General features: G+C 37.9%; 1 protein-coding gene across 1 annotated transcript in view; it reads left to right on the top strand.

Moving 5' to 3' along the window:
• Positions 1-18449, top strand: part of BANK1 (B cell scaffold protein with ankyrin repeats 1) — a 309831-nt gene that overhangs the window by 74821 nt on the left and 216561 nt on the right. Inside the window, exons 3-4 of the mRNA XM_058721799.1 lie at positions 6195-6349; positions 14638-14776. Of these exons, the coding sequence (XP_058577782.1) occupies positions 6195-6349; positions 14638-14776 (294 nt within the window). The remainder of the gene's footprint in view (positions 1-6194; positions 6350-14637; positions 14777-18449) is intronic.

The following is an 18449-nucleotide window of genomic DNA, read 5'->3' as shown; positions in this document are numbered from 1 at the left end:
CTATTTCCTGTTTTCAGTTTCATTGATTTCTACTCTAATTCTGCTCTAATTGGTTCTTTTTATCTGCTTACTTAGGATTCAATTTCATCTTCATTTTTTTAGTTTCTAAAGACAGAAACTTGGATTTGGTCTTAGAACTTTCTTCTCTTCTAATACATGCACTCAATACTGTCAATTTCCCTCTAAGTACTGTTTCCACTGCATTTCACACATTTTGATAAGTTGTACTTTCATTTTCATTCTGATTAAAAATATTTTTGCAATTTTTTTTTTCAAATTTATTCTTTGACCTCTATGTTATTTAGAAGTATGTTTAATCTCCATATACTTGGGGATTTTCCAGTTATCTTTCAGTTATTTATTTATAGTTTAATCCTTTGTAGACTGAGAGCAGACATTGTATGCTTTTTTGTTGTTGTTGTTGTTGTTGTTGTTAAAATGTGTTTTGTGGCCCAAAATGTGGTCTATCTTGGTTCATGTTCCATGTGAGTGTGAGAAAAATATGTATTCCTTTGTTGTTGAATGAATTAATCTATAGATATTAATTATATGCAGTGTGTTGGTGGTATTATTGAGTTCAGTTATACCCTTACTGATTTTCTGCCCGCTGGATCTGTTTCTGAGACAGATGTATTGAATTTTCTAACCATGAGAGTGGATTCATTTGCAGTTCTATTAGTTTTTGCCTCACACAGCTTGATGCTCTGTTGTTAGGCATGGGCACATTAAGAATTGTTAAGTATTCTTGGAGAATTGACCCCTTTATCATTACATAATGTCTTTTTTATCCCTGATAACTTTCCTTACTTTTATGTCTGCTCTGTCTGAAATTAATATAGCTACTCCTCTTTTCCTTTGATTAGTATTAGCATGGTATATTTTTCTCTATCCATCTACTATTAAGCATTATATATCTTTATATTTAAAGTGGATTTCTAGTATACAAAATATAGTTATGTCTCATTTTCTGATCTGCTCTGCAATCTCTGTCTTTTTATTGGTGCATGTAGATCATTGACATTCAAAGTGATTACTGATATAGTTGGATTGATGCCATATTCGTTACTGGTATTTTTTTTTTTTTTTGGTCCTTGTTCTTTATTCCTATTTTTGTCTTCCACTCTTCATCTATCTTTTGCGATTTTAATTAGACATTTTATTTGATTCCATTTCCTCTCTCTTTTTAGTATATCAGTTATTCTTTTTTGTCACTTTTTAAGTGGTTTTCCTAGAGTTTGCAATATACATTTACAACTAATTGAAGTCCACTTTCAAATTACACTATACCACTTCACAGATAGTATAATAACCTCATAATAAGAAAATAATCCTAATTCCTCCCTTCCATCCTTCTTATCACTGCTGTCAATCGTTTCATTTATCTGTAATATATATAATATACCTTAAGTTATACACACACACACACACACACACACACACACACACACACAAGCATACATACTCAAATACACCGTTGTTATTATTATTTTGGACAAATTGTTATTTGTTAGATCAATCACCATTAAGAAAAATAAATGTTTTTATTTTACCTTCAGTTATTTCTTCTTTGATTCTTTTCTTTATGCAGATCAGAGATTCTGACCTATATTATTTCCTTCTTTCTACAAATCTTCTTTTATCTTTTCTTGAAGGTGGCAGCAGTTACTAGCAACGGATTATCTTAAGGTTTGGCTATCCCAGAGAGTTTTTATTTCTTTTTCACTTTTAAAGGATAATTTCATAGGGTGCAGAATTTTGTTTTTGTGGTTTATTTCTTTTACACTTTAAAGATTTCACTCTACTCTCTTCTTGCTTACATAGTTTCTAAGGAGAAGTCAAATATTCTTGTTTTTGTTTTTCTACATGTAAGTTTTTTTTTCCTCTAGGTCATTTAGGATTTTTTCTTTATCTTTGATATTCTGCAGTTTAAAATTTTTTTAATGTTTATTTTTACACACAAACGTGAGAAAGAGAGAGAGAGAGAGAGAGAGAGAGAGCAGGGTAGGGGCAGAGAGAAAGGGACACCCAGAATTTGAATATATTCTCCAGGCTCTGAGCTGTCAGCACAGAGCCCGACATCAGAACTGTGAGATCATGACCTGAGCCAACTTCAAACGCTTAACCCACTGAGCCACCCAGGTGCCCTATTTTCTGCAGTTTGAAGGCAGTATCCTTAGGTGTATTTTTATTTGATATCTAACATTAGTTTGGAGAAATTCTCAGTCATTATTCTTTGAAATATTTCTTCTGTTCCTTTTTTTTCTTCTACTTCTAGTATTCACATTACATGTATGTTACACCTTTGTCGTTGTCTCACAGTCCTTGGATATTCTTTTCAGTTTTTTTTTTTGTTTTTGTTTTTAAGGTTTTTTTGTTTGTTTGCTTTGATGTATTCTCTAGCTCAGAGATTCTTTCCTCAATCATGTCCAGTCTACTAATAAACCCATCAAAGGCATTCTTCATTTCTGCTACAGTATTTTCAATCTCTAGCATTTCTTTTTGATTCTTTTGTAGGAGTTCCATTACTCTGTTTACATTACCCATCTGTTTTGCATACTGTCTACTTCATACATTAGAGTCCTTAGCATATTAAATCAGAGCTGTTTTAAATTCCCAGTCCGATAATTCCCACATCCTTGCCATGTCTGGTTTTGATGCTTACTCTGTCTAATCGAATTTGGTTTTTGGCTTTTTGATATGCCTTGTCATTTTTCTCAATAGATACGATGTACTAGGTAAAAGGAACTGCTATAAATAGGCTTTTGGTAATGTGGTTCTGAGATGTGGGGGAGGGGAAGCTTTCTAGAGTCCTATGCTTAGTTAGGTTTTAGTCATTTAGTGAACCTATAGCTCTGAACCATGAACTTCATGAGACTGCCTTCGTTTCTGCCCCTTTTATGTGGGACAACATGGCTACAGAGGGCTGCTGTTGGGTATTTCTCATCCCCAGGTCACTTAGACTCTGAGAATACCCCAGTAGATTAGGCTGTCATTAACCAGTCTGCCCTGAGGACAAACCTTTCTTAGAAGAACAGAGTGCTATGGAGTATTTAAAAATGATTTCTTTTCCCCTCTCCCTGCCAGCAGCAGGAGGGGAATTTTCTCTAATATTTTCTGTGGGAATCTAGTCAAGCTCCTGGAGGTAAATCTCAAAATAATGTGGAGGCCCTCCTTCAGCTGGATTCCTTTGCAGTTTTTAACTCTCAGACTTGTCCACACTGAGCATCAATTACAGTTGTGGTTTTCCTACCCCGGCACTGGTTCCTGGGTGGTTTGCAGTCCTAAGTCTACTCTGTAAGTTGAGACTCCCTGTACTTCCCTGACTGTCTCCAATTTGGGGGACAGCAGTTTGTTCTAAGTCCACCCCTTTCTTAAGCATCAAAGAAGACTGGAGATTTTTCAGTCAGTTCAGCTTTTTGTTAGGAGGAGTGTTGATTTCCAAAGCTCCTTACATGTGGAACCTGAAACCAGAAGTCCTATACTTCTTATTTTGCTAAAATAAGAACCTAGTAAATTGATAATTTCATAACTTGAAACTTTTTCAGTTATATTACAGACCTGTTTCTTATCAGTAAATACTCTCTGAGAGAATTTTTATTGGTGACAGTATCTTTTTCACAGTGCAGATTTTTATCTAGTCCCTTATTGCTTAAACTGCTTCCAATTTTCTGCAGTATAAACAGTGATTCTGTGAAGGTTCATGGAGATAAATCTTTTTGTATAGTCATGATTATGTCCTCAGGGTAAATAAAATAGCTCTTCTTAACCTAATACCACAGAGGAATTAGCAGAAAACATCTAGATGCTGCTGTGCTAGAATAATTTACACCCCCTTCTTCTAAAGTGTGTTAAATAAAATGGTTTCCTTGCTCTTTCATCAATTCACAAAATGATCGAGCCAGTTCAAAACAACCTTTCACTGTTCTGGGATGTGAGTGTGTGAGTGTGTGTGTGTGTGTGTGCGCACATGCGTGTGTGAGAAAGAGAGAGAGACAGAGAGAGACAAAGACAGAGACAGAAAGAAAATGAAACCGTTTATGAAATTGTTAAAGAAATAAAGGCTATTTTTATAGCCTTAGTACTAAGAAAAATCTGGAAATCCCAGATTTTTTTTTGGTTTTATTCTGCAATTTTCATAAGGCAGAACAACACCAGAAAAACCACTCTCTTTCTTAGATGTGGCATGCGGATGTTCCTCTCTAGAGGGCATGTCTTTTTGTTATTCTGTTTCACTGACAGAATTACCTATGTGAAACTGGCAGCTTCACGTTTTTTTTGGGTAAAATAACCAAATTCTAGCTACTTCCATCTATACTGCCTTTGACTCTTCTTCCTTTTTATCCTGTCAGTGTCCTTTAGCCACAAACCACTAGGAACACACCTGCACTTGAACTATTCGGACTTTTTGTTAGTTGCAATGAAGAGAAGGCACACCATGGAGAACCATGGGCCATCTCAATATGACTATTAGAAAAGACTTACTGTAGGATTTAGGCTTGTTGTTAAGTGATTTGAGGGAGGTTTCAAGAAAGCAGGGTTTTGCTGTAGTTTGCTTGCTGTCAAAAAGCAATTGTAATGTTATGATTTGGTATATTAGTGAAATTTATCCAAAATAAGGTGACCAACTGTCCCAGTATGCTTGAAACTGAAGGCGTTCTTAGGACACAACATGTCAGTGCCCAAACCAGGAAAATTCCCAGGAAAACTGAGAGGAGTAAGTTACCCTAACTAGAGGGCAAGAGAAAAAGAGACGAAGGCTGAAATTGGTAAAGAAGTGATAGCTAGTGACAGAAGCTAGGATTTGGGATGTTTGGTCATTCATTGTGATTTAGGCAGTGCTCATGTTTTCGCTTGGATTCAGACTTGACTACAAAGTGCTCTCACCCCCGCCTTGACCCACCATGGAGGCAGAGTGGCCATGTCTGATGTTGATGTTCTGTGAAATTGTTGATTTCACTAGGACACTGGGCCAGCTCCCAGCCAACACCAAGGTTTTTACACAGTCTTGGGGCAGTTTCTAGCTATCAGGGGCTAGTTTCCTTTTTTCCCCAATTATCTTCTTTGTGGACTTAGGAATACTTTTGGGGTTGACTTAAGAGCTTACAGATGTGATCTAGTTGTTAGAGACTCAGTTTCAGCCACATTGGTCTGTACTCTAATGAGAGGCGTTTGGGCTTTGAAATATTGAGTAATAAAAAAATTATCCTTCACTCTTAACACAACGTTTTTTTCTTCAATAGAAAAACATGTTTTAATGACTAAGACCAAATGCTAAATTACTAAATGTTAAAACAAAAAAACCAAATATCCTTTCCCCTTAAGATTGAAACTCACATTAACATATTTCACTGTTCTAGTGATGCTGCCATAAAGAAAGCCAGTTTTTCGGTATAGAACACACTTTTCACAGAACATATCAACATTTGGATGAATACTGATATTTCACTCTTAAACCAGTGTTGTGCAGAAATACTAGTTTATAAAGTGACATTTCCCAATTTTGCTTTTTTGTTTTTAAAATTAGAAATCTTTTTCACTCTTATGTGGATCCTGAGAAGCTTAACAGAAACCCATGGGGGAGGGGAAGAAAAAAAAAAAGAGGTTATAGTGGGAGAGAGCCAAAGCATAAGAGACTCTTAAAAACTGAGAACAAACTGAGGGTTGATGGGGGTGGGAGGGAGGGGAGGGTGGGTGATGGGTATTGAGGAGGGCACCTTTTGGGATGAGCACTGGGTGTTGTATGGAAACCAATTTGACAATAAATTTCATATATTAAAAAAAATTAGAAATCTTTTTGAAGTATAAATAATTGTTCTCACTTAAAATAAAATAAATTTCCTTACTTACGGTCATTGAAAAGAGATAGTTCCATCTTTTTCAGGTGTGTTAATTTAATGTTAAGAAAAAATATTACATGGTGGTTGGATTTTTTTTTCGGGGGGAACCTTAAACTAGTAGGTGAACATATATAGTTGGTTTAGATTAGTCACTAAGGTTATAATAATACTAGTTAAATTGTGAAGTGTTATTTTAATTATTAACGTTGGTTCAGTTATTTTCAACTCAGTTCTGTTGTCCCATATATTAATCAAATTGATTGTTTAACAATTAGTCTTTAAAACAATGGAGGGAATAATATGACCTTAACTATATTATAATTGTGATGTAGTTCACATTCATGTACTTTTCTCCAGGTTCTGATGACTACCTTGAGGTCAATATTCCAACAGACCTAAAAGTGGAACATTCTGGGGAAATAAGTAAGAGACAGGAAATTGAAGAATTATCAAAAGCTTCAAGAGATACCATACCACAGGCAATTGTGCTTCCTGCTGAAATTCCATGTGAGGTCAGTAAGAAACTTTGTTATTTAAGTGGCTCTCTTGTTTTCATAACAGAATGTGGGCTCTAAGATAGTTGGGTACTTTGTTCATGGCTGTGTCCTCAATCCAAAACACTCTCTGGCCATTAGTAGGTATTTGGTAAATATTTGTTGAATAGTTAAATATTAGAGAATATATGAAAGCTTCATTTTATCAAATGTTATTTGGCACATTGCAAAAAGATATATAATTGCTATATATATAAAGCTACTTAAGAATTTTTTATTTCATTTTAACCAGATCAAGGATTTTATTCCTATAATAGTGAAAACATATTCTTGAATAGAATTTGAAAACACTTATTTTCTAATATCACCAGTTTTTCAATTATTAAACATATATTAAAGGCCTGCGTTATTAAGTGGAAATATCGTAAGAGTTGGAAGAGTTGGTCCTTTCAGGAACAGAAGTATAATGGAGCAAAGAATGTAGTGTGGACTTCTGAGAAGGTGACTATATGAATACATGTCTTCCTGCTAAGTCTTCATTGAAATGGACTACTAAAATAAGCACACTGGTAGAGCTTGGCCTGAATCTGTATCTCCATAATCTCCAGACAGTGACCCTCAGTGTCTGTGTTGTCCTTCAGTGGGACAAGCCAAAGAGACTCCTGAGCCTTAGGAGTTGCATGAAAGGATCCTTCCGGTAGAAGCCAGTAGATGTATGCCACTCAATGACAGGGGTTGCGATTGTCTGTCTGCTAGGAGTGTCTTTAGGAAGAGAACCCCCAATATTGCTGGTATTAGCAGTCTTGGGGGCAGCCGAATTTTCTGTGCAGTTGGGCAAAGTTTAATCCCTTCACCCCTAGACCCGTTACTTAAGCAGAAGAATCATTGTTTTAAGCGATTATGCTGTTCATTCCAGAGAAACAACAACTTCTTTGACACTACCTTAGAGATTCCAGGAATTGAATCGTTCAAGTTTGAGGGAACCAACACATGTAACCAGGCAAAGAAAAATTACAACTCGCTTAAAGGACTCAGGAACTTGAGGGAGGACAGGCTGAACAATCAGAACCTGTGGCTCCGAAGTCAGAAACAGTGGAAGAGACAGAAATAAATATAAAAAACTGTAATAAACAGAAATGAGAATTATTCTCAAGGAGGTAAAATCAACACAAAAAAGAAAAAAAAACCCTCTGGAACTAAACATTACTCACTGAGAATTATGCAGTGTGTCTTAATAGCTGCTTTGAAAAATACATACAACAGTAAATTTGTTTTAATTTTTTTAATGTTTATTTCTTTTTGAGAGAGAGCAAGACAGAGTGTGAGGAGGGGAGGAGCAGAGAGAGGGAGACACAGAATCTGAAACAGGCTTCAGGCTCTGAGCTGTCAGCACAGGGCCTGATGCAGGGCTCCAACTCCCAAACCGCGGGATCATGATCTGAGTTGAGGTCGGACACTTAACTGACACCCAGGTGCCCCAAGTAAATTTTGAATAATATGAAACCTTCCCCATTATTAAATTTGCAGAGAAATTGAAATCTAAAAATTAAACCCCACTGCCCTCCAGGCTGCAATAGCTCAGGTAGATGGTTGGGTATATTCAGGGTACTTTCAAAAGCAGGATCATGGGCTGTCTTTTATTGACATGGGTACAATTCTTTCAGACTTTCTGAAGTTAAATTATTTCAAAGCTCACTTAGGTACCCCACATTGTAAGGAATCTTAAGAATTGAAAGGTCATACGAGATTACTTTAGCACCAGCCCCACACACTAAAGAATTCAAAATAAACTAATTCCCAAACAAAAAACAGTTGTCCCACCCAAAATCTTGTGCTCTCGGAACCTAGATCTTAGTATAATCTGAGTCCGTGTAACAATGGCCAAGTACCAAAGGAAAGATCATTTGTATCCAAATGAGTGAAAATCATGTTTCAGATTTGCCAGGGTAACTTTCAGTCAATGCTGGTTGTCTGAAAGCATAACCTGTGAACTTACTCATTTCTGAGACATCTTCCAGTCGGTGGGTGAGTGGAGACAACGGAATATATGGCCTCCTCCCAGTAAGTGATACTTGAGACTTTGCCACCATCTTACAAAAGTTAGGGGGTGCCTGCGTGGCTCACTTGATTGAGCATCCGACTTCGGTTGGCTCAGGTCATGATTTCCCAGATTGTGAGTTCGAGCCCCACATTGGGCCCACTGCTGTCAACGCACAACCTGCTTTGGATCCTCTGTCACGCTCTCTCTCTGCCCCTCCCCACTTGTACGCTCTCTCCCTCTCAGAAATAAAATAAACATTACAAAAGCTAGAAATTTACAGTGCTAAATTGCCAGTCACCAGGTCTTTTTGGAAGCATGCCTCTTTCACACCCAGCACCTTTGAAATCTACAAAGTGCCCTTCTAGTTTTGTGTTTCCAGTATGCCAGCGCTGAGTTGAGTAACTCTATGTAGTGGTATAATTTTCATTCTCTTTGACTAAGTGGGGTACGGGGGTGGGGGGTAAGGTCCCTCCTGCTGCTGTTTCTTGCTGTAAAATTAATTCAGTCTGTGGACTTGCCTCGTAGAGGTTCCCTCCCTGTTCCCTTACCTGTGCTGGAGAATCAGCTTTAGTAGATTGTTCAACTGAGGCAGCAGGTAATGCTGCTGCTACTTTTGACCCCAGGAGCATGGGAGTGTTGATCCCTCTGCCTATTCGTCATTCCAAGCATTGTTCCTTTCTATGGATTTTAGATTTCCTAAGCCTTGAAAATCTTGTGCCACTCTAAAAACAGCAGAAAATACATTTTCTTCAACATTGTTTTTCATGTGGTAGTGAAGATAGGCCTCCAGTGTTCTGTTTATGTAAGTTATTCCCTGTCTCTTTTTTTTTTTTTTTAATTTTTTTTTTTAACGTTTATTTATTTTTGAGACAGAGAGAGACAGAGCATGAACAGGGGCGGGGCAGAGAGAGAGGGAGACACAGAATCTGAAACGGGCTCCAGGCTCTGAGCTGTCAGCACAGAGCCCGACGCGGGGCTCGAACTCACGGACCGTGAGATCATGACCTGAGCCGAAGTCGGACGCTTAACCGACCAAGCCACCCAGGCGCCCCAGTTATTCCCTGTCTCTTTGAGAAATACCTTGGTAGGTCTTAAAGGTGCAAATCTATTTAATTTGGCTTCTTCTTTTGCCTTTTCTAGGATTAGCATTCTGTGCTATATTTTAGTATTTTAATTAATTTATTTATTTTGTTATGAGCCAACACATTTGTTTTTCTAGCATATTCCTCTTGATTTTATCTTGTGGAGTAATTGATCGTGAGAGATACGATGTCCAAGTTCTAAGCGTGTCAGACACATTCATTGTATAAAAGAGTCTTATCCAACTTTATGTCCCCAATGAGAAATCCACCTGGGAGGCATTCTTCCATTGGAATAACATATAAACTAGAACTGGACCTGGCCTATTATTTGTTAGCTTCTCCGCCCTATGCTGTGTATTACTACAAAGTCCAAATTTCATTAATTCCTCAGACAAACTCCCTCAGAGCGGTGGTTCTCATCTGGGAATGATTTTGCTCCCCCTGCCCCCTTCAGAGGCTTTTCTGCAATCTGCTCAGTTGTTCTGTAATCACTCGTTAGAGCTGTACAATCTGTAAGCAGTGACTCTTGTCCCTCTTTTTATGGATTTTACCTGAAGCCTTAAGAGGGAGCCTCTAAATGTTTTCCTCGGTGGGCCCTCTTGGAAAGTACTGTCACTTGCCCTCTGATGCCTCCTGCCTCTTCAGTTACCTCCGCAAGCCTCAGTCATAGGTTCAGCAATGGCTTCGTTATTTCCCCTTCACGAGCTCTATCCTAAAAAGCGGTTCGGAATGAGCTTATCTTCTTTATCTTGTTTAATCTGCATAGACAGGCCTTCAATCTGTTTTCCCTTCCTTTTGGTAGAATTTGTCTACTGCAATCTCAGCTTTTCTCCCCCCAGAATCTCTTACTTCCTTGAGTGTAATTAACTAATATTTCTTAATTTTTATGTTATTCTCCCACTGCTCCTTTTCTGATGATAAGACTGAAATTGTTTTAAAACCAATCCAGTCACTTGTTGATCTCAGGAGCAAATATAATTCTTCAAGTTACAGTATAACATTGAAAGGCCTTTTGAGTGGCTTTAAATCAACATTTGGATCTATATTAATTTCATTGAAGTGTCTTTCTATCCAAATCCTAGAACATGGCACATTCCCTCACAAAGACCTTCATTTTATTTGACCTGTTCCATGACATACCTCTGTAGCTACCACTGTAATGTGAGTCTCCAAACCCCCAGTGCAGACCTGATTATGTAGCCAATAAATCTAGAGAAATCCTTAGACTATATGGAGAGGTGTGATTCTGAGGGGCCCATGGGAAAGTCACAAAGATCTCAGAGATGACCTCCTATGCATTCATTCCTTGGCCCAAGATAGGGTTTAAAATAATATACAGAAGCTAATGGCACTTCCCACTTAATTTCTCATACCAAATCACACACTACTTCTTGGTAATCAACCTTAAAGTCTGATCCTGTGACTTCACTGAAAAGTACAGGAAAAGTTGCAAAAGACTATTGTGTGTATCAATGCCGAAAGGCTTATGTTGTAAGGTGCCACCCCTTTTGGTGGTAAGGTTTTACAGTGACCAAAAGAGGTCTTTACCTTTAACCAAGTGGCTCTCAAACTAAGCTGTGGACGGCGGTTATTGGGGGAGGTTTTAAAAAAAAAAAAACGTGCCTAAATCCTACCCCCAGAGATTTGGATATAAATGGTCTGGTTTATGGCCTGGACACTGACAGTTTTAAAAGCTGCCCAGGTGATGCTGAAGGTGAGAATTAACAGCCAAATTTGGAACCATTGCCATAACCTAATCCTTGCTGTGCTGTCATGGGTCAGATAGAGGTCAGCTACAGGAGCCTGCACAGTCCTGGCTTAATAAAACACATGCAACTGTGCTCATTAAACTGGTGCCTATGAAAGTAGTCGTGAATATATGAAAAGAACCATTGGTCTGTGTAAAAAAGTCATGGTAAGCTGATATGATGATCCACTAGGGTAAAAATCCTTTGTTGCCTGTGCGTGATATATCGTATAAGCCTAAAGACACCAACCCTAGGAGACCCAGAAACTTCACCCTTTATGTGTTCTATTATAGACCAAGTTTTAGCCCCTTTGTTTAGGTCTCAAGGTTTTGTGACCAATGCCACAAAACTTTAGGCTTTGGAAGGGATAATTATCATAATTCTCTCTGTCCCTGAATGTTCAGCGCCAAACAGGGGATAAACAGATGAGTCAGAAAGATTGAAAGCAAAACAGCAGCTTTATAGCTGATAAAGCCAAATTTACGATCCTTTGAGTATTTTCTCCATTGGATTAAGTGTACCCACATAATTAGATTTTTAGTTAAGATGTTCATAATAGTTAAGGACAAGGCTGCACAATGCAGGCCTTCCCTCCTAGAGCAGGCCACTTTCTCCGTGGACATGCAGCAAACAGCTGAAACTGGGAGTCCTGAGGGATGTAAGGAATGGAGCTGGGTGTGTTCAATATTAAAATGTCACATTTTAACAGACTTATTCCATCTTCATTTTAAAAATATGTACAGATTGTCTCTTATGTACATAATTTTTGCAAGATGCCACAATGATATGAAAAAATAAAAATACTTTCAGGATATTGAAACTCTAGCTGGGAAGCCAACACACAGACAGGAAGAACTAGTGAAGAGCAGGGGGCGTGACTTCGAGAAGGTCGAATGAGGAGTGTGAATGTGAAACGCTCCATGATTCCCTTAGAAGTTGCTGTGGGCTGCAGTTGTAGGGAGGGTTTATGAAGCTTGTGAAACCCCGAGTCAGGCCTTGTGGGAGAGGAGAGGAGAAGTGGGGAGATGGAGGGAGAGTAGGAACGAAATGGTACGCCAACATTAGGTACAAACAGGCCTGGTGCAAAATGAAAGTGTAGGGGCCCTTGTTCAAATTAGTAAGCGCTTTAAGGCAGTGACAGCAGAACATTAAAGCAAGTGCAGGGCCTTCTAAGTGCACGGCCAGTGCAACAGTCCAGGTCATACACCTGTGAAGCTGGCCTTGGGTACAAATGAAGATGTGAGTCCCTCATTTGGGGTGGTCAGTATGCTTGTCTTTCCTTTAGAACTTTTCTCTGGAAAAGGTTGAAAGGTGGAGTCCTGCCCTCTATTAAGGAGGGAATCTGATGCATTAAGAAGCAGCCTGTGTGAGCACTCATGAATGAGAATGGGTGTGAGCACTCATTAGAATGAGAATGAGAATAATACACTGGGAGAAGATGCTGAGGCAAACTAACTTTGGAAGGGGAGACGCCAAAGTTGAATAAGCCACAGTGGAATCTTGAAAGGGAGCTCTGAAGAACTTTGATGCAGAGGATCTTGGGGATGGGGGGCCAAAATAAATAGGAAGTCATGAAAGGTTTGGTGACAGGTGTGAGCAACAGAGGAACTAAAAAACTGAGCTAGACAGGAGGCCCCGTGAAGAGGAGGTGGTAGATGAGCCAAACAGGAGGAGCTCACCTTCCTGACCTCGGGGGTCACATGAGGCAGTGCTTCAGTGTGGCATAGGGAAGAATACAGGGAGGCATTCTTGACATGTGGGATGTGTGAGGCCAAGAATGTGTGTCCTGTGGAATAGTGGCATCTTTTCTCCATTTGCAATGCAATCGATGAGGAGAAATTTAGTTTAAAATATCCTGCAGACAAATATTGGGGAGCACCGGACTCCGGTGAAAAAATGGCCGCAGTGGAAGTATGTAGGCTGAACCAATTCTGTGGCATCAACCTTTTTTTTAAGTTTGTTTATTTATTTTGAGGGGGAGCAGGGGCAGAGAGAGAGAGAGAGACAGAGACAGAGACAGAGACAGAGAGAGACAGACAGAGAGAGAGAGAGAATCCCAAGCTCCACACTGTCAACATAGAGCCCGATATGGCGCTCAAACTCTGAAACCATAAGATCCTGAAGTGAGCGAAATGAAGGATAGGGCGCTTCACCAGCTGAGCCACCGAGGCGCCCCACATTAATACATTTGTAGAAAGTCTTTGGTACAGAGCGTTAAAATTGTAAGTTTTATTAGCAGGTGATTTATGCATACACAGATAACTTTTAAATAAGAGAACTTTGAAGTTAATGACTTTTGGGTAAACACAATTTTATAAGAGTATATAAATGAGGTTTCTGTTTATTTTGCGAGGGACTGAAATTTAGTTTGACTTTGAGGAAAGCATTTGGAAGGTGATACCTGAGATAAACATAAAAATGATATTTCATTTTAGTTATTCTGAAGGGTCAAAGAGCACAGTGTAAAGGAGAGTACAGATTGTGATTTAGACAGTTCTGATTAATCTTCAGAATGTAACTCTCTGTATTAGCTACCCTGTTCTTAAAAGAAAACTAATAGCCTTCCATTTTGGTTTCAGTGTGTATATGTGTGTATGTATGTTTTGGTTAGGATTAAAGGAAGTATCTTTATATTAAAAGTGCTTAACATAATTCTTAGCATAAAATAGATATTCAGCAAATATTTATTCCTTCTTTTTCTCTGTATTAATGTCAATCTTTTTATCCCTAATTATTTTTTCTGGCTTTTTCCCCAGAACGGTTTTCAATAACTCCTTTTGACTTACATCCATAAATTTAGCTTTCGACGTTAATAAAATCTTGAAACTTTTAGATTTATAACCTTCAGTCATTTCAGTAACCTTCATAGATACTCATCACACATAAAAAGTAACCAGAGAATCTCTATTACGTAAGATATAAAACTATTGGATATTCAAAACATTGGACATTAAAACTCACATTTAAAATGTTAAGAGATCTTACAGCTATACCTATTCAGTCCTGTCATTTATAGGTGAATATACTAAGTTCTGGAAAGGCAAAGGAAAAGGATTCAGGGGGGAAAAAAAGCTTTGGTTAGCAAATGACGGCTCCCTGGAGGTCTGTAGGTGATGCTCCTTACTCTGAGATAGGGATCCTCTTGGACAGGGAAGAGTCAAGGCCAAAAGGAAGCAACTGTGTCCTCACTTTTTTCAGTTGCAAAAGATGGGGTTGGGGAAAAAGTTGAGAATTCAATAGACACCAAGTTGATAGAATTAAAATGTGGTGAGAATCACATTTACATATTTTATTTCTGACTATGTTTGAAAAGATAGGACATGATAGAAGACATAATTATCCTGTGCAGACTTTGTTGTTATTAAATATAGTGGGTTCTTTGGTTAATGTAAACTTTTTCAAGGTCCTCATTGGGTTACGTGTTTTATCTTATAGAATCCTGGTGAAATATTTATTATTTTGAGAGATGAAGTCATTGGTGATATTGTGGAGGTTGAATTTACATCAAATAGCAAATGTGTTAGAACACAGCCAACCCGTTGGAATAAGACAGTCTGGTGTATGGAAGCTTTAGGTAAGAAATTTTGTTATGCATTAATAAATATAGAACATCATCCTGAGTTTCTTTCAATAAATTAATGATAAATGGTTTCACTTCCTTACAGAAACTAATATTGTTCTGCAGGTGTTTCCTGTGTTTAGCTTTCACATACCCGAGGTTGTTATTATTAATCTGGATTCCCAAAAGTATGAATGTGTAAATTATGAGAAATTAGCTTGTGTACCATGTGGTGAAATGACCGTCAGCAATATCACATATTTTTAAATATGTCAGCAGAGAGCACTTTAATATACATCAGCCATTAAATATGGAACTAAAATTGTTTGCTTTATTATAATAGGATTAATGAACGCTTGGACTGTCGTTCATGAACTTTTTACTGTTTTTTGCCATTCTTTTTCACTATTTATCATCATGGTCCCATTTCTATATATAATCCTCCATCTTTTCCTTATTTAATTTACGAGGTTTACCATTTTATTATCCACCTTTGCTTGCAGCATGATAAATTGTATCAGATTTAAAATTCCAGATGGAGTAGCCACACCTGCCACAATATTGTACTTAAATCAAAGTTTAATAGATTAATTTCTGAATGTTTTGATACAAATGTAGGACTACTTTGTTTTTGAATTTATGATATCTTTTTACAATCAGAGAATAAAATTACCTTATAAAACTTCATAAATATGAACTTTGTAAAATGTTTTAAAGTATAAAAGTATATACAATCTTATTATGAACCTGGAAATGTAGTAAAAATATTTAAAATTAAATACTGTGTCAAATACATCCTGAACTTTTTTTTCTCCTTTTGGAATGTAGCTATTATGAAGCCCATTTATAGAGCACTTACAAACCTTTTCTATTGTGCTATGCAAAGCATGTGTCCCCTCTATGGATTTCCTTGCACAGCCTAGGTGAGAGTTGAATTATAGAAAGGAAGGCCTATACACCAAGCATTTATAAACATTTCAGACACTGGTTCCTGTGATGGATGAAGGTGTGCAGCAGTGAGATGAGAAAGAACTTTGTCTCTTCTCTTTCTCTTCCAAAGCCCCCTACTTCCTTATGCCACATTTTAAAATGATTTAATTAACATTAATTTCTAACTCATTAGTTTTCGAGTTTAAACTAAATCTAGTTAGACTAAAATCGCTACCAAAAAATCAATATTGCAAATCAAGAAGTACTTAGATAGTATTTCCCAAATAGCAAATCAAAGTGTCATATAAAATTATTCACATTAAGATTATATATTCAGTTTACCTAGCACTAAGAGCAGTGCAAAGAATAAATTATGTCAAAATTCAAATGTTTTTCAGAAAAGCAGAAACCTAATAGTCTATATCTTCCAACATACCAGGCCATAATACTGTCCATGCAGTTGAACAGCAAATTTGTAGTAAAAAACAAATAAAACACTATTTACCAGTTACGCTATTTAACCTCTTCAATTCTTATTTTCAATTAGTATGTTTTATAAATTAATAGGATTTTTTTTTCTTTTACCAAAGGTAGCAATAAATAGGATGGTTCCATGAATGTGTATGGAAATATGGATGGGACATACCTCAGCAGAAATGGCCCAGAGTCTTATTTTTTTTCTGCCTCATGCCACTGTTTCTTAACATTTTTTTTAACCCTAGCAAGAACTACATTTTACATCACAACTCAGTACATATTCAGAAATACATACTTCAAACAGAGGTTTTAAAAGTTGTCATTAGATGGGCGCCTGGGTGGCTCAGTCAGTTAAGCGTCTGACTTCAGCTCAGGTCGCGATCTCACGGTCTGTGAGTTCAAGCCCTATGTCAGGCTCTGTGCTGACAGTTCAGAGGCTGGAGCCTGCTTCGGATTCTGTGTCTCCCTCTCCCTCTGCCCCTCCCTTGCTCACACTCTGAATCTCTGACTTTCAATAATAAATGAACATTTAAAAAAAATTTTTTTAAATAAATAAATTAAAGTGGTCATTAGAGTAATGGTTTCAGCCCTGACGTATGAAGAACTTGGAAATTGTCACTCCTTTTCCTACCATAAGAAAAAGCTAAACAAACTGAAAATCAGTGACTTTTCTTGAACTCGTCAGAGAACTAAGGTTGCAGGGGGAACCACTTTCCCAAAATCTGAAGGAGACAGTAAATCAAGAGAGTGACACCCAAGATCTGCTTGGCTGGAGCAAAAGTCACTGGAGCCATAAACTGGTCGGCACATTTAAATAGTAATTTTGATGAATTGCTGGGGGTGGAGTGTGGACTAGCTCAAGAGTAAGAAACTCCTGGTGGCTACAGTCTTAAGAAGCACCCGTAATTGTGTGGGATTCCCTTCCAGGAACCCCACCACCACCAAGTTCACATAGGAAGATCTGGGGAAGATCTTCTAGAGGCTCTGACAGCTCTGAAGGAGAATAATCATGGTGAACCACTCCCGATATATTCTCCATAACAAAGGCCTACTCTCTAGGGGAAACCACTTTACCAGTGTCTTACCCCACTGAGGAAGGACATCTATCCCATTGTACCCCCGTAGCTTTTCTATCTCACTTAGGGTGGGGAAGGAAAGCTCTGCCACAGCAGAAATACTTGTGAAGGTCAGAGCCTAGAGACACCAGCCCACTTAAAGACCAAGACTTCATCGCAAGATTAGAATGCTTCCGACTGCCCCCAACCTGACCACCACCACAAAGGGGTTTCAGTATAATGGAGATGGTTCCAGTTGGAAGTACTGCAAGATGCAGGATGTTTCTGAGGAGGAGTAGTTAGGGAAGCACAAGGTCAAGAAGAAAGACAACAACCAGGATAATAGAGGACTTTGAAGCCTCTGGCATCGACAGCTATAATAGACATGAAATATAACCCACCTTCCAGCCATATTCTTATAGTCTTCACTGCATGCTCACCTCCTCGGTTCTTATACCCAACACACCATGTCTGGGTTTCAACAAGAAATTACAAGACATGCCAAAAAGTAAGAAAAAAAAACATAGTCTAAAGAAATAAAGCAAATATTAGGCCAGGCTTAGATGTGACATGGATGATGGATTTTGGAGTAATCAGACAGAGAATTTTAAATAACTATGATTAATATGTTAAGGATTATATTGCAAAAGTGAACAACATGCAAGAGCATAGGGGTAATGTGAATAGAGAGATAGAAATTCTATTTCTTTTCGTTTACTTCATTGCTAGTCAAAACCAAATTAATTGATGTCGTGAATTAAATGGTAATTCACCATTCATAAAGTGGGTCATAGGCCACAGGTGGATAAACTATGCTTTGTAGCTGTGCTGGCCAATATGGTAGCCACTAGCCACAGCTAGTTATATAAACTTTATTACAATTAAATGAAATCTAAAATGAATTCCCTCAGTTGCACTACCCACAGTTCAAGTGCTTCATTAGAACATATCCACCCTCTTAGAAAGTTCCATTGAACAGCACTGAACAGCACAGTACAATTGAGTTCTTTTTTCCCTACACCAATTATAAAAGAAGAGAAAGTGTCCAGCATGCTCTTAAAGGCTAGTGATTTGTCCAGAATCTTCAGTGGCCAAGGAGCTGTTTTTATTTTGTGTTGAGCCATTTACTGGGTAACTTTAGACAATTCTCAGTTGTGCCTCAGTTTCCTTGTTGATAAAATAACTGCTCTAATTACATTCCAAATACTCACTTATAGTACATTTGG

This window comes from Neofelis nebulosa, chromosome 3, assembly GCF_028018385.1.
Source record: "Neofelis nebulosa isolate mNeoNeb1 chromosome 3, mNeoNeb1.pri, whole genome shotgun sequence".
Taxonomy (NCBI): Eukaryota; Metazoa; Chordata; class Mammalia; order Carnivora; family Felidae; genus Neofelis; species Neofelis nebulosa.
Note: the sequence above shows the minus strand (reverse complement) of the source record. Positions and strands in the feature narration are given on the sequence as shown.